This window comes from Babylonia areolata, chromosome 23, assembly GCF_041734735.1.
Source record: "Babylonia areolata isolate BAREFJ2019XMU chromosome 23, ASM4173473v1, whole genome shotgun sequence".
NCBI classification, from domain to species: domain Eukaryota; kingdom Metazoa; phylum Mollusca; class Gastropoda; order Neogastropoda; family Buccinidae; genus Babylonia; species Babylonia areolata.
Genome location: NC_134898.1, coordinates 28,724,928 through 28,741,820, shown reverse-complemented (window position 1 = coordinate 28,741,820; position 16,893 = coordinate 28,724,928). Strand labels below are relative to the sequence as shown.

The 16,893-nt window shown below is 38.4% G+C and overlaps 1 protein-coding gene across 1 annotated transcript in view; it reads left to right on the top strand.

Annotated features, from left to right (window-relative positions):
* Positions 1-2,320: 2,320 nt before the first annotated feature.
* The window catches only part of LOC143297738 (uncharacterized), a 31,478-nt gene continuing 16,905 nt past the window's right edge, over positions 2,321-16,893 (top strand). Inside the window, exons 1-10 of the mRNA XM_076610187.1 lie at positions 2,321-2,418; positions 6,265-6,537; positions 7,035-7,221; positions 10,259-10,330; positions 10,947-11,028; positions 12,910-12,994; positions 13,713-13,902; positions 14,764-14,855; positions 15,483-15,639; positions 16,672-16,838. Of these exons, the coding sequence (XP_076466302.1) occupies positions 6,399-6,537; positions 7,035-7,221; positions 10,259-10,330; positions 10,947-11,028; positions 12,910-12,994; positions 13,713-13,902; positions 14,764-14,855; positions 15,483-15,639; positions 16,672-16,838 (1,171 nt within the window). The 5' untranslated portion in view covers positions 2,321-2,418; positions 6,265-6,398. The remainder of the gene's footprint in view (positions 2,419-6,264; positions 6,538-7,034; positions 7,222-10,258; positions 10,331-10,946; positions 11,029-12,909; positions 12,995-13,712; positions 13,903-14,763; positions 14,856-15,482; positions 15,640-16,671; positions 16,839-16,893) is intronic.

Here is a 16,893-nt window from a genome sequence, read left to right as displayed (position 1 = left end):
CTAAATTGCAGTCAAGTGAAAAGAACTGATGATTCAATTCAGATGAAAACGCAACCATACGATATTAAATCGTGTATGTTGATATTAATCGATTTTTTAAACATAATATTTTAAAAATAACATTTTGAAATTTGGCCCAGTACACTGATGTTCCTTTATGTTGGGCTCACAGATCATGATCTGTTTCACTAGCGCACCTACACTATACTGTGTCTGGGATTTTCATTCGTACAAAAATGCTAAAGATGAAAGAATGGTCAAACATAGACTGAATAATATTTTTGAAATGTACATCCAGCTGTGTTCTTTGAAACATCAGAAATGGGAAACAACATGTACAATAATCTGCCCTCGATTTGTGTGCCACCTGCTTAGAAACCTGTGCTTAAAAAAAAAAAAAAAAAAGTTTTTAAGAAAGAAGAAAGAAAAGGAAAACACTCAACGGGCTTGTTCCTGACAGATGAAAGTCTGTCTGTCATGGTTATCGGAACATGTCACACATAAATTTTATATCACAACACTCTTGTTTGATAAGCGTTAACTTGGGCCACCATGGCAGAAATATTCACTGTCTCAATAATGCAGGAACACTGAGAAACTCCACCGAGGAAAAGAAATCACACTAAATCTGGCAGGCAGAACACTTTTTGAAAGCTTTTATTTATTTATTTATTTTTTACATAGTGTTTTGAAGCCATAGCTTAATTGCTTTTCCCAATCACTTTTTTCCAGTGACTGTTTTCCTGCTGTTTAAAATAGGCCCTACTGTTGAGTCCCACCATGAAAGTAGCATCTGGAATAAAGTTATCTTGAAGCCCAGACCTGCCTCACAACAGACTTTGTCAGTTTTAAAAATCATAGAAAATAAAGATTGTTTGGGTTCTGTAACAACACCTCACGTACGTATCTGGATTTTGACAAACTTCTCGACCATCGACGGCCAATCCACAAACACACAGGCCCAGAAGCCTATTGCGGTCGAAAAATCACAGCATGCAATCATAAATGACATTCTTTGTTTCTTTCATGAAGACAAAAGTTTCCAGCCTTGCTCTGATGAATCTCTTGGCAGTCTTTCATGCCACATGGATCGTGCGAACCTTGCAGAAAAAAAAGCTTAGGCAGGCAGTCTTTTACTTTTAGCATTCATGATCTGGATGTCTTGGTTCAAGCAAAAACTCCTGCACACTGATGGCTCCACTGACATTATTCTTCAAACTAAGGCTCTGAAAAGAGCTATACGCGTCCAGGATTTTGACTTTTTATCTTTATCTTTTTAAATATTAATTTACTGTTAGCACGTTGCTGGTAACTATGCATACAACACGTACTGCTGTTGAACATATCGAAATTAATGTATAGTGATCCGGCTTCTGAAGTGTTTAAAAGATGTCTTTCTGAATTTCTTATTAGTATCTGTGTTGTTCATTCCTTATCCATTTTGCCATGGGCTTTCTTCTTCTTCTTCTTTTCTTTTTTAACGGAAAAGAATCGCTGTAATCAAGCAGGTTCTTAAAATTTGGTCATGTGCCTTGAGTTTATGTGTTGAATCACAATGTAAAGTTGTTAAGTTCTTATTATCATTTTCGCATCATTATGAAGCACACTACTGAAATAGTAGCATGCGTGGCGAGCGCGGCTAGACCAGATCAGTTGTCTGACAGGCTGGGTTATACAGGCCAGGTAGGCCCCTCCAGTGTTTATCTAAGCGGGTTTTGAAGGCGTTGACTGATGGCGCCAGGACCACGGAGTCTGGGAGCCCGTTCCATTGTGTCACTACTCTGTTAGAGAAATAATTCCCCCTGACATCAAGGCGAAAGCGTTGTTTTTGGAGTCTTAGGGTGTTGCCTCTGAGGTTCCCACTAAGTGACGACTGGAACACTGGCCTCTGTGCGTCGTAATGCCCGTGAAGGTATTTGAATAATTCGATCATGTCCCCTCGCAGCCTCCGGTGTTCCAGACTTGGCAGCCCCAGCAGTTTCAGTCTCTCGGGGTAAGGCTTCTCCATCAGTGGGCCCAGGAGTTTTGTTGCTCGCCTCTGGACGTCCTCGATGTCACTACATAGTGTTTTGTGAAAGGGTTGCCAGACACAATGGCCATATTCCAACACATCATTGACAAATACTTGCATTTCACACTCACACACTTGCATTCGTCTTCTCGTGCATTTTATCATGTCTTCACTAACATACACGCGCACACTATGTAAATCGTGAATGCCCTGGATGTGATGGTGGCATGCGGTCTAAGGGAGGTAAATACAAAATTATTCACGACATATTTGTCCGCCATTTCATTCTTTGTTTTGCAGAGGGCGCTGCTTGACCTGCATGTGAAATAAAATGAATTCCACAAATTTACAGACCAAATGCGAAAAACTGGATTAACAAAAGTTGCACTGTACCATCTTGTTTCCAGGTATGTATCCGTTTATGTCGATGTCTTTGATTTCGTTGAATTTTATCGGAGAAGACGCACACAGTCTGGGTGCGCGTCATCGAAGCGCTGGTAGACTGATCTCGTTTCACGTCTGCTGTGCTCGCAGACCTGACCCCTCACAGAAAGGCTGACGACGCCTTTCAAAAGCTCTCCTCTCTTCCTTTTTCTGTATTCATTATTTGTGCAATCATCAGTTTGAACCATAGTTGATTCTTATCATAAAGGATACGTAACGCGTGCTTGGAATGGTGCGGCAATCTGTGTCAGTTTTGGCAGATGTGAAGACAAATCACAATGTGCACAGAAGGGCTAGCAGACGCTTTCTTGGTTGGTGGTCAACGTTGTTGATGTGGTCTAATCAAAGCAAAAGCAGAATCGTTAAAACAACAATTACAAGAAAAATGATAGTTGGGTTTTGATTTTGTGTTATAAACTTTAATGAAAGACTAAGAAGTTCTGTGGGTACATATTTTAATCAGATATCTGAATCTCTTTCTTTTTCGTCATCTGCGTTTTTTTGTTTTAGTTCCGTACCCCAAAACTGCATGGTTCCAAAATAAGTTCTGCTTTAAAACTTGCTGTAATGATGGGTCATTAAGATATTTTGTCAGTTTTTTGCTAACCCTACGATATTTGACGTTTATTATTATTATTATTTTTTTTATATTATAGTATCATTGTTATGATTTGGTGTGGATTATTTTTACTTATGGAAAAGTGATATTCCATTCTAGAACTAATTATTTGTATTTAAAAACAACAACAACACCCCAACCCTTTATCAGTTATGATTGTGTGTGTGTGTGTGTGTGTGTGTGTGAAATTGTTCAGTTTATTACTGATTTGATTTTTGCTGAGGACTGTGAATATTATGTATGGGGCTTTTCATTCATTTGTTTACTTTTCAAAGTTTCATTTCATTGCATTATGATTACCAGCAGTTTTTAATTAATCTATCAAAATACTTTTCTCAATGCAGTGAAAACAAGGTTGCTGCTTTGTTTATTTATTTATCTATTTTATTATTCTATAATCTGTTTATATTGGGACAACAGTGATTGCAGTTAGGACACTTTTCTGCCTTCTGAAAATAAACCAGGAAGAAGATAAATTCAATCAACAGAATAGTAATGGTTTCATGACACCCCTCTTCTACTCCCACACCTCTTTCTGTCATGATATTTTGAAGTTGTGTGTGTGTGTGTGTGTGTGTGTGTGTGTGTGTGTGTTATGATAGCAGTCTTGAATTCTTCATAGGATTAAAGTCTGTTAATGTAGATAATATTTCATCAGTTCGTAGGCAATAACTTTTTTTTCTACTTTATGGTGAACATCACCTTGCTGATGATTCTTTCTGTCACGTATAAATTTCTGTGCTTCGATAACCAACTGAACTCAGGGATTGATTTCAGGATCCTAAGTTAATGTGTGTATTTTTTCCTCTCTTGTACAGTGATCACACAAAAGGGGTAACTGCACAAACATGTCTGAACATCACAAGGGTGATGGGGAAAATCTCCATTCTTGAAGGGAAATTTTATCTTCAATGGCATATTTTTGTGGTATTTTAGCAGTAACAGTAGTGTGACTTCTTTTCTTGCTTCCTTTTTTGGGGGGTGGGGGATGGGTGTGGATGTTAATTCAAAGGGTTTTTTTCCTCTTTTTTCCCATTTTTTTCCTGTTTTGTTTGTTTCTCTATCTGCTCATGTCATGGCTTCCCAGGTTATTGCGTGTTTGTGTTCATACAACAGTGAAACTGTTGAACTTACACAAATTTGTAGCCCCCCCCCTCCCCTCCAGAACAACAGACAAATGAACAAACAGAAAACCCACATAAAACAAGAGCAACAAACAGTGAATGCCCAATTGCTGAAGAGAAAGAAAGCTAATCCATTGAAAGTATTCATACTTTAAGTTTTAGCATTGTTGTGAGAGCATTTATTTATGATATAAATGTGTGTGTGTATGTGTGTGTGCGTGCATGCATGCATGTATGTATGCATGTGCATGTGTGTGACTGTGTGTGTGTGTGTGTGTGTGTGTGTGTGTAAATTTCTTGCAGGGCAATACTTCATCAATTCACTTTATAATTTATATCAGCGATATTTTATAAAGGTAGATCTATGTGTACACACAAACAGATAGACATGGAAAGTGTGTAGGGGTAACATGTGGGGCTTGTGAAATCCTAGACTCACCATAAACTTCAGAAATCAAAAGTGAGCACTGTTTTCAGCCACTGTGTGGCATGAATTTTGCCAAATATATCATTCAGTTATATCACCACACTACTTGCAAATGTTTCCAGGATATTTGAATCATAAAAACACATACATTGGAACCTAGCACAGTAGCAGTATAGTAATTGTGCTAATGATTATGTATTTTCACCAACATCAGTCTTTTGGCTCAGAGACAGTCACCACATTCAGAGTAGGAGCACAAATCATATTTGCTTGCATTTTTTGTAGCCTTTGATGCATGTTTTACTGTATTTGTGGTGACTGCCACCCATAGTTAAATTAACTTTTCAGTAAACCTTTGAGTTCAAGCATGAATGAAAAATGTTTTCAGACCATCAACTTAAAATTCAGCCTTGGTGGCCCCTTTGCTGAACCTTGCAGAACTAGAAGTGAAAGATGGAGAAATTGATAATGAGACAGACTGAGTGGATCCACAATATCAAATGTTGCCATAAAAAAGAAAAGATTATGGAAAAGGGAGTATTGGTTTCAAATTCATGTTGGAAGATCTATGGTTAAAAAGCATGCAGTGTCTGCAAAGGGCTGCTTCAAAGTCACCCAGAAAGTCAGACTTCTGAAAACTGAAATAAAAAAACCATAAGGAGGATAAGGGGGTGGGAAAAGTTGAATCAGAAAATGAGAAAAACAACTTTTTTTTTTTCACATTTATGATTTAGCAGGTCTTGTAGTTGTACTAAAGGTTACAGTATGTTGTACAGCCTTTATATTGTTTAAAATTTCTTTTTCACATTTACTGATTTAGCAGGTCATGTTTCAATGTAGTTTTTTCCGTTCACTGTTGGCTCATGATATGTGCTGTGTTCATTATCTATGGCAGAGATTGAAGAAGGATGTTAGCCTCTTCTGTTTTGAAATGCTTCTAAAAGTTCTGTCTTTCGTAAATACTCAGATAGCTTGTTTACAGTGCAGGTATAAGTGTACATGTGTTACATGTGTTTGAATATTTTTCACACTTATGAGAAGTGTGTTGTTTGAGCGACAGATGTGAAAAGCAGGATTTATTTTCTCTTCTTGACAGCTGTACATGTATGTCTTTCAACTACATGTATGTCTTTCAACTCTGGATTCTTGAAGTCAACAAAGTTGGCTGCTGACATAGACAAACTGTGTAAATTACAGTGTCGAAAGACTGCATTTTTCAGTCAGGTGAAAGGGTCATTTGATCTTTTGCAATTTAAGGCATATGTTTTTGCACCAGTCCAGCTTGCGGAAAATATGGCCTGGACTCCAACACACACACACACACACACACACACACACACACACACACACGTATATATATATCATTATATGTATACAAATGTTTGCCCCTTACCCTCACCCCTTCCTCCCCTGCACACTCACTCATTCAAATGATTTATGCATACACAACAGAAAGATGAAGGGAGATAATAGATTGGTAGCAGAGATGGAGAGTCAACATAATGTGTATGATTTTTTGTATATATAGTTTATTGTTTAAAAATAAACATGATTAACATGCACAGCATGGTTGTTTTTTTATATGTATAATATATATATTTCCAGCCATGTTATCACGGGGTTACTTTTTGTCATGCAGGATGTCTTTGCTGTGAGGAATAAAAGTGGAGGGCCAGAATTACAGCTGGCAGAACTCTTGAAGTTTGCCCTGGAATAGCAATAGAATTATTGGCAGCCAGAACAAGAGTGGAGAGAGGGCAAGCTCCTAGGGAAATGTTTACCCTGCACATCGACACCATCGGCCATTATCAATGTAAACCTCAGCCGGGCTGGGATGTGCTGCACTCATCGTTCTGGTCCATTGAGGCTTGCAGGGTGCCTGTGCTGTGCGTCCTTGGTACCACGCCAGCAGGTGTGTGTGTGTGTGTGTGTGTGTGTGTGTTTGCTTGCACTTGTGTGAATTATATTGTGTGGGGGTGTTTACACATTGCCTGTGAGCATTCATGCATGTGTGCAGTGTCTATATATCACTATTATGTGGAAGAGACCACAAATTTATTTTGTCTGTGTTAAGACTTGTTGACAGAAAGTGAGAAACTGAGAAAGAGGAAATGTCACTGTATAATAATTAATACTCAACTCTTCATTTGCTTTACATCATTGCTATTAATAACAGTTGATAAAAAAGCTTGACAAAATTTCTTTTTAATGCCATTTCAGTTTCATTGATAGCTTCTTTTTGTTTCTTTATTTGTGTGTGTGTGTGTGTGTGTGCGTGTGTGTGCGTGCATGCTCAAAAGAGAGAGGAAGAGAGAGAGAGAGAATGGGGTGAACAGGTGAATAAATGATATTTGTTCTGAAGTAACTGCCTTCATAGTGAATAAAAATGGTCATTATCATGACTTTCAGGTCAGAAAACGTGTGTGCACATTCATGGGCAGTTTCCCTACCTGTTGGTCCCTCTCAGTAGAGCCAAAGCAGATGACAACTATCTGCACAGGTTTGCTGCTCGACTGGAGGATGCCATCAGATCAGCTATCGGTCGCAGCACCACCAACACTCACCATGTCTTCAGCATCTCCCTTATCTCTGGCAGGTCTGTCAGCACAGAACTTAACACCATGTTAAGGTTCCTCATGCCATGCAGAAATGGTATACATGTGAAAAGAATTTCACAGATTGTAAATCTCTCACTCAGAAACAGTGCTTTTATAGAGTCACATATTGGGCAATGTTTTCTGTTGAGGGTGTGTGAGTGAACAGGGCAGGCAGTGTTAAAAAAAAAAATTGATGAGAACAAAGAAACACGATTTACCATCTGTAGAGTGCCTGCATATTTAATTCAAACATTCACACAATATCAGATCAGATATAAAGTTCTGATATTTGTCTGTTTAGGAGTTATCCATTGTTTACCATATTTTGTTTTGTCCAACTACTATGGGTAGCAAGTTCAGTGATGGAGGAGCATGTTAAAAGAGTTGAGATGGAGGTGGGGAGGGAGGAGTTCTAAGGGAGGAGACAGGAAAAGAGGGAATAGAACATGATGAATTCTTTGATTATGTGAAGACCCTTCATGTCGTTTCTTCTCATCCCTTATAATTACAGATCAGTGGCAGTATTCTTAGTTTAGTTCACTTTAACAACCCTTTAGCTTTCACTCCAAGGGTCAGGTCGTCTGATGTTGGTCTGTGGTGGTATTCTATGGTGCAGGCACTGGGCAGTATAGTTCAGCAGGTGCTATTTAAGTATATATTACTATTACTTGTATCAGTCAACAGAACGTTACTATGAAACAAATGGGGAAGTGTTGTGAAAGAATTCTTATATATATGCTTTTTCAAAACCCTGTTTAATGTAACCAATCCAGCAGTTGAACATTGATCCTCTTATTTCTGAAGTTTGTACATTCTGTACATTGAAGATGGTGTCAGCACTTTCAGTTGGGATCAGTTGTTAATTCTCTTATTTGCTGTTATAATTTGTGACATTACTACTTTCTTTTTGACAGTGCATTTTCATTTTTGTATTTTATTCTGTTAATATTTTGTTGTGTCAGCTTTTGTTTCTTTGTTTGTTTGGTTTTTTTTCAATTAAATTTTGTTTTTCAGTTAGTGAGTTACTTGTAGTTTTTACACAGTAAGTGAGTAACCCGATTAGATTGGATCATGCATGTGTAGGTCTTATTTCTCCCTTTGTTTTATCTAATGACTTACGATGAACTGAATACCGCATATTTTATAATACATTCCATGTTTGACTGATCTATAATAAAATTATCCATTTAAAAAAAAAAAAAAAATCACTGGGACAAATAAGAAAAAAAGAGAGCATAGTTTTGAAAATATGACCCAAGTTAAAGTGAATGATATATTTAGTGTATTTTGGTGAAAAATATCATGAAGCAGTCATGGTTAGGAATGGTTGTGAAAGTAAGGCGGAAACACCATTCACTGCCATGGCAAGTCTGCGTGGGTAGGTATTTCCGCCTAATTTCTAGCCGGTCTGATGGCTTTAGAAAGGGCCATATTGATCAGGGGTCTGTGACACTGGCTGGCCTATCTGTTGAGCACTTCCGGCCCCGGCTGGCACAGACCTATAGCTCAGCCCTTCTGCCAGCCCTCCGCTTATTGATTGCTGCCTGCCTGCCCACCCTTTTCTCTTCCCTGCCTCTCCCTCTTCCCCTCCTTTTCTCCACCTCCTCCTCCTCTTCCTCCCCCTCCTTTCCTGTCCTTCTCCCCCTCTTCCCCTCTTCTTCCTCCCCGTCTCTTTCCCCACCCTCCCAGTCTCCGTTCTCTTTGCACCCTCCACACCCAGTGAGTGTCCAGATCTAGGCTGAGGGAAGAACAGTTTGGCACAGACTTTGGGTTCCCCCTGCCCCCTGGTGATCGTTCATGGCTTGACATTGAGGTGGAGAGACTGGCTCTGATTTGCTTGCATAGATTTTCTTCGTCTACTCTGTACCTACCTCTGTCTCTGCATCATTTTGGGTGTAGTATTTACATAAGTAAAGTTGTGAGCATAATGGGTTACAATGATTGTGAATGTTGAAATGTGTGCATGTGGTGTGTGTGTGTGTGTGTGTGTGTGTTGTCTTTTTTGTCTTTGGATGTTTGTGTGTGGATTTAGTTCATGCATGCTACTTTGCTGGCATGTTCATACAGTCATAGTCATATGCATTTAATGCACTCAAGCATATCTGTTTGGTACATTTATGATCAGTGTTTGTTCATGTGACAATTGACAAGTGCTTAACATTGACAGAATAAGGGTTAGAAAAAAAGAAAGACAGGGCTTTTATTCATTGAGACTGCTCCTTATTCCTAACCTATAATTGAAAAAGTGGCTGGAAACTGTTTCATTGTTCTGAGCATATATTGGTCTGAATATATGTCACTCAGATTTGATATTGTAAATGATATACATAAGCTATTGATGACCTTATTATGGGATTCAGGCATATAAATGAAATGGTTTATGGACAGGGTGTAATTAGTAAGGTGTAAAGGTTACTAGTATCCAGTTCACTCTTAACCACAGTAAATTCTCTAAAAAGAGTGGAAGGGAAAGCTGACCAGAACCAGAACAAATTTTTGATAACTTCTTTTCTGTTTTCCATTAGCTTATGAAATTTAGAAAGCAAAATTCATTGATTTAGTCTGCAGGTGGTGATACAATGTAACAGCACATGCTTTCATTATATATGCTTTCATTTTGTTTGATAGTGAATATCTTGTTTAATATTCTTTTTATTTTGTTCTTTTCTTCAAATACTTTTCATTATTTTCTTGCTTGTTTAATGTGTTATGTTAGCAAAGGGTAATGATATGTTTGTTTATTATACAATATTACATTCAGAGCTTGTGTGTAAAATGTTACTTGTATTGGTCAGTTCCCAGTAAGAGGAAGGTGTTTTAGTTAAAAAAAAAAATTTTAAGCATGTTGTATCATTGACTTTATATTGTGATATTGGTGTGTGTGTGCTAATCCAGTATTATGCTCAGTTTTATGAGACTATTAAAAAAGAAGAAGAAAAAAAAAGACATCAAATGAATTAATACATTTAAGAAAAAAAATCCGTATATCATTCATGTTAATCATAATGTCCATAAATGGTGATAATCTTGTTTCAGGTTGAAGACTGAAAATAAAGAAATACAAGTTTTCATGAAAGTTTGCTTCTATGACCCAGACATTGTGCTCAAGTGAGTGACTTTAATTAACTGTATTGTTACTCTTGGTGTTGAATAACGTTCTTGATAGGTGTGAAAAATGGACTGTGCACGCAGGTACAGATTTGATATTTAGTTATTTTTACGTAATAATACACATGTGATATTTACCAAGAGTGTTGTTGGGTGATATTCTGTATTCCAGTTACTTATTTATTGGCTGGTGCTGGTTACAAGAGAACTTGTTCGATCTGTCACATATGCATTTTGGTTGACTTCAGTTAACAAAGTAATTGCAGAAACATATTGTTCATGTGTGTGTGTGTGTGTGTGTTTGAGAGATAATCTTTAACATAGCATTTTTTCTGAAACTACATCTGTCTATAGCAACCTTCTTTAACATAGCATTTTTTCTGAAACTGCATCTGTCTATAGCAACCTTAGCATGACAGCAAAGTGAGGACCTTTTCTGATATCCCCATTTCAATGACTGTGCATAACAGCACAGTTGCACAAAAACCCCAAAAGCTTATAGCTGAAAAATTACTCTGGCATAGTGTGTAATATGTGTGTAAAACATTTCAGACCAAATCACATTTATCTATGTTAGCAAGGAAGAAATCCAATGTTATCTCTTTTTTTATTTCAGAGCAGCACACTTGTTGCAAGATGGTGCTGTGTTGAACACCCGTTTCCAACCTTGGGGTGCTGACATACCATTTTTCCTACAGGTGGGTTTGTGCACAGTGTGTTCAGGTATTAGATAGGTACTCTGTGTTTTCGGTATCTGGTTGTTCTGATTCCAATTTGTACTTGGTGTGTAACTCATAGTTACTCCTTTAACAAGTATTTTTGTGTGTGTGTGTGTAATCCCTACTCTATCTCTGTTTTCAGGGGTGGGTACATGCTGGGTGGTTTTATGTTTTGATAACCCAGTGAATGTATACATGGTTTAAGGAATCTTTAATTTCTTCTGCATGTTTATACAAGCTAAATAAGCAATCTTCTCTTTTTGAACAGTGAGAACTACAAACAGACTTTGATGCTGGCACCTTTTGTCATTGGGTTTCTCAGGTCATTTTGAGCCCACTCTCAGGCCCAGAGAGATATTTCACTTGAATCTGAGAGTTCATGAGGTGCTGGCCATTGCCACGTTGGTAGCCTTTCAGCACTCTGTGCCTCTATGACACATTCTGGAGGCAGCGTCCTTGCATCTGGGTATTCCCCTCATCAGTATCTCTTGGAATTCCGAATGACCAGGGCTGATGGTTCCCAAAGAAATTCCTTTGTTATGGCTAACACAACTGTTAATGAGTCTCCCTATGGAACCTAGTATAAGGCTTTGCCCTCCTGTAGCTTTTAGTTCTGCATCAGTTTGACATGGTACAGTATATGGCACCAAAATTGGGAGTTTCATTATACTCTGTTTGGTTAGATAATGCTTGCCTGTACGTTCCCACTGTACTTGTTGAGGTTCACACTTGGGGCATTCTTTGTTTGCCACAGAATTGTTTGTGTTTTAGCGTTCTCAAAATTATAAAGCCAAAAGATGCAAGTTGCAATAATAATCTGAAGTTTTTAATAATTCAGATCAGATAGCCTGTAACGATCGTGATCGTTGCTAGATGATAACCAACAAAGGGAAAGAACTCCAAACATGTAACTAAGGAAACTAAGAAAACGTAACACTTAAAGTTAAAGTCTTGAGGTGAAGTTGTCCCTACATTACCCCCCTCCCAGCACAGTACATAATGTATGGTACGAAGCGCAATTAAAACACAGAAAACATCAAAACTGAAACAATTGTCATTGAAATCTTGGAGGAAAGCGGGAGATGCGCCCAGAGCGGGTCGTGACACACGAGGGGTTTTTGACAGGAGACGGTGAACGCACAGTCTGAGTGGGTGCTTTCATGGCCTTTGCTTCAGAGTTCACTGGCTGTGTTGATGATGGTGGAACTCTAGCACCAGGTGAAAGCACAGTCTTGTTTCCTGTAGTTGTGAGTTGGGTGACGAATGCAGCTTTCAGACGGTCCACTGACACTTTCTCTGAACGGCCCTTAATGTCAATGGTGTAATACTTGTCACTGGTGCTGATGATGCGATACGGGCCATCATAGGGTCGTTGCAGAGGATGTTTGTGAGCATTGTGTCTGACGAAGACATACCCAGTGGAGGCCAGATTTGAAGGAACGTAGGTTGATTGGTTTCCATGGAACATTTAGGCCGATTGGCTGAGCAGACAGTGGGTTTGGCTGATGATTCTTAGTATTAGCCGTAAAATTTGGCTGACACAGAGAAAATTGATAGGTCTGGTTTACACCTGTTTGACTTGGTAAGTGTATTTAACTAAACAGGGAGTATAATACAAACTCCCCATTCTGCAGGCATGTTAGATACTATAACTGATGTTGTTTACTAAAAATATTTCAAATATATAGATACAATGTGCTGGAATCCAGTTGCTTTTCCCAGTCTTTCTAATAAAACTGCTTAAAACAAACATGCTAGATATGTCAGTAATCCTGGTGTTATTTATAATTTCTGGCCAGTAGCATAAAGAGCTTGATTTGCCATCCACTGACATGTTGTGTTGCAATTTTTTTGTTTCAGTTTATCATTGACCGTCATGTTCATGATGTGAGCCATTTGCATCTTTCGGCTTTCAAGTTAAGATTGCTCAGAAAGACACCTGAAGGTAAATTTATTGAAAATGTTAAGTTATTAATGAAAAAAAAGTTATTGATGACTCCGTTGAAGAGAATAACATTTATGGGTCATTTTTTATATATTTTAGGAATTCCAAAGCATATGACTTGTTAATTTTTGGATTTTGTAAATGTCAAAATTCCCTTAAAGCAAAATTAAGAGTAGATGAGTTTGTATAGCAAAGGTTGACTTTTCTGGGAATGATTGTGTTTGTAGGTTGGTGGTGGGGGAGAGTAGGTGGGGGGAGAGAAGATTGGAGGGACTGTATATATATGTTTACAATTTTACTTAGGAATTGACAGAGATCAAGCTGTGACATTGATGTTAGGACAGTATGATCTGTTCAAATTATTTTGTTCAGAGTGTGACACACAACATGATTGTTGAACATTGTGATTTTGATACCAAGGTGGAAAAGTTTCTATTTCATTCCCATCATACCGTACTGTGACTCACTGGCGCAGATCAAGTGAAGATCCTTCGACAACAAAATGGATCCATACCCAGGTCTGCACAAGTGAGTCATAGTAAGTAACCAAGATTAAGCCAGATTTATTTGGAAACTTGTGTCAAAACTATAATTTGTAAATGGGAGAGATATTTTATTCAAATATGTGTAGATACCCGATTAGCACTCTTAACAGATAAAAAAAAAAAAGAAGAAAAAAACGTGAGATATGACAGACAACCAGCTGTTTATCTCTCAGGTGGAGGGGATCAAGGGTGCAGGCTGACCGAAGGGGATGTTTGCCATCCAGCCAGTGATCTGGCGTCGGTCCAGTGGATCAGCTTTGGTGATGTCCTATCTGCGACAAGCCTTTCCCAGTGTCAAACCTGTCACACCTGTTCCACAACAACACCCCCAGCTCTGCACTGGGCTGTGGACAACATGCCCAGGTGGGGTTCCCAGACAGCTGTTAGAGAGGGAGGGTGAACAGGAGTATTCCAGAGTCATTTATGCATGAGCTAAAACAACTGTATGAGGGAGAAACAAGGTGGGGATTGTGGGAGGGGAGAGGTGGAGGAGGAGAGGCTGTTTCTTCCATACTCTGTTGTATGTTTGAGAGCTTGTTTTGGCTGGACTATTTTTTAAAGAAATATTGTTATGCTTGAGAAGTGCTCAGTTTAATTTTTTTTTTTTTAAGAATTGTTTGTACGCTTGAGAATTGGCAAATCACAAATTATCTCCAGATTTCGTGGTATTTCTTTCAGTAGTTCTATGGTCAAGGTCCTGAACTTCAGTTATTAGATTTTATGCCAGGCATGTCAATACAGTACACTCCCAATGAGAGCTTTTTATTTTGTCATGTCTGTTGCTCTTAAAAGTCTCTTAATGTATGTAAACAATGTGGCAGAAGTAAGAGAAAAGAAAAAAAAATTTTCACAAGAAAATTGATTCAATCATCTCACTTCACTGGGGGTATAGTTTGTTGGAAAATATGTGCTTGAAATGTATTAGTCTGTAATTTTGTTGGAAAACATGTGCTGGAAATATATTAGTCTGTAATCATTCATTTGAAGATCTGATATTTCTTTCTTTCTCTCTCACTCTCTCTCTCTCGTTTCTATTGTCTGTTTATCAGCAAATTATAATTAGCTGTGGTCAATATTCATTCAGTCATTTATTCATTCATCTCTCTCTCTCTCTCTGTCTCTGTCTCTGTCTCTCTCATGCATTACACATACACGCACACGCACATACACAAGCACACACAAGTGAAAATATGTACAGTAAATGGATGGTGGTGTGGGTTGCAGTGAGATGCTGTCCTCAGTCTGCTTGGAGCCCCAGAGTTTGTGTGAAGTGGAAGTGGATGTGAGGGCTGCTGACATCATCCCTAGTGGTCATGGTCAGTGAGCTGTTCTGTCTGTCCACATGTTAACCAATTGCTTTCTTACATTTGCATACCATTGATATTTTGTTTTCTTTATTTGAATGTGTACGAGAAGAATTGTATTTGTTGGCATTGAAGACCTGTTTCCTGTTGTTTCGGAGCAGAATATTCTGTCTTGGGCATCTTATACTGTACTGTGTCAAACTGTAGCAAGCTATGACCAGTGTATTTGCTTTGAGGCAGAATGTAGTCCATGGTGTCTTAGCACTATGTATGCCAGAAAATTGGTGAACAGCGCAGACATACTGGCAGTAGATTGCTCTTGATGCATAACGAACAAAGACATATACAAATGCCCACACTTCTGCTCCCCGGTTCATTCATTAGACAAAAACAGGACACATTTACATGTTTTACATGGGAACAGGTGAGACACCTGACACTCTAAAGTTTTCTTCAAGATTTGTGCCAAGTGACTTTGGCAATTTGGGATTTCATGGACCTTATCTTTTTCTGTATTTTTCCAATATTTTAACATGTATTAGCTTTGAGGTTTCTTGTTTCTAAAAATGAATATTATGTGTTAACTGGACAGCTTAAAAGTTCCTATAAAGTGGTTTATTTGTTTAACTTTGTTCACAGGCTGTGAAACCACGGAACTCTCCATGTTAAACAGCTTGGCTGGCTTGGTGGAAAAAAATTCCAGCATTGGGTTGTTCTGGTGTGCTGCCCATGGAAGGAGCCATCAGGACTTACCGACAGTGAATGTTACTGATTCCACCCATTCAGAAAACGAACAGTGAGAAGTCTTTTATCGTTGTGGAGAAGGGCCATTGTTCAGTATTGATCAGTAATATTTAGTAGTGTGATTTAAACAACAATTTTTTTAGAAAAAACATCAGTCTTAGCATAGTTGACAGCAGAAATCATTTCAGTATAGAGATTGTGCCTATATTCTGCTGTTTACAATTTATAAGGGACATCTGTTGGAGAGTCAGTGGCATTTTTCTCATTGCCTGTTACACTCCTGTGCCTACTTATACACATAACACACACACTCCCATGGACACTAGTGTACATGCATGTGCACACACTCCATACTATCTTGCTGCTTAACTCTCTCCGGACAACGGAATCTGTGAGCATTCCTACATAAAATGTATTCGGATTCGGACGACGGAATGGAGTAGCATTTTCCACAAATAAAAATCCATCACGTGCTATACACATGATTTTGTGATTAGCAAAGTAGAGTGTGCTATTCTGGGTCACTCAACAACCAATTGGTATGATTGGCCAGCCTGTCATGTGTGGCCCATCTCACACACACGCTGACAAAGTCACCGACTGGTCATCTGCTCGCGTGCCAGCCTGTTAGCAAAGCGGGTTCTTCTCAGAATGTTGTGGAGCGAACAAGGCAGCGACAGCAACGTTTTAGTGTTGCCAAAGTACTTGAAATGCTACAAACTGAAGGGTTGGACATTGAAGAGGTGGACTAAGAAGAAAGTGAATTAAGTGCAGAAAGCGAGCATAGGTATGGTGATTTGGGGTGAAAAATTGGCATTATTTTCTACATAATGCGAAAACTGTAAAAATAAGATGAGAAATTTGATTTTTTTTTTTTTATATATATATGTAATAGTCCAACACGTAATAAACCAGTTCTGAAAGTTTCATTTTCTTACTCTGTATTTTTTTTTTTTTTCCCCAAACCCTTACAAATGGGCAGTCTTTTGGGAAAAGCAAGGGAGAAAACTTGTTGTCCTGAGTGAGTTAAAGTTAATATCTTGTAAATGAATGTCTGGATGGATTCACTTGTTTCCTGTTGCAGTTACATCATTGATGGAGGAATCAGGCCATTCAAGGTTGACAGTGATGATGACTGTGCCATGGATGACAGTGACTGGGATGATGAGGAAGATATTGAAGAGGAGGAAGATGATGATGATAGTGATGGGGATATACCTCAACTTGATGGTACCTCGGATGATACAACAGGTAGATATTCAAATTTCCATCATCTTCAGTTATTTTTTTCTTTTAAGTGCTTGAA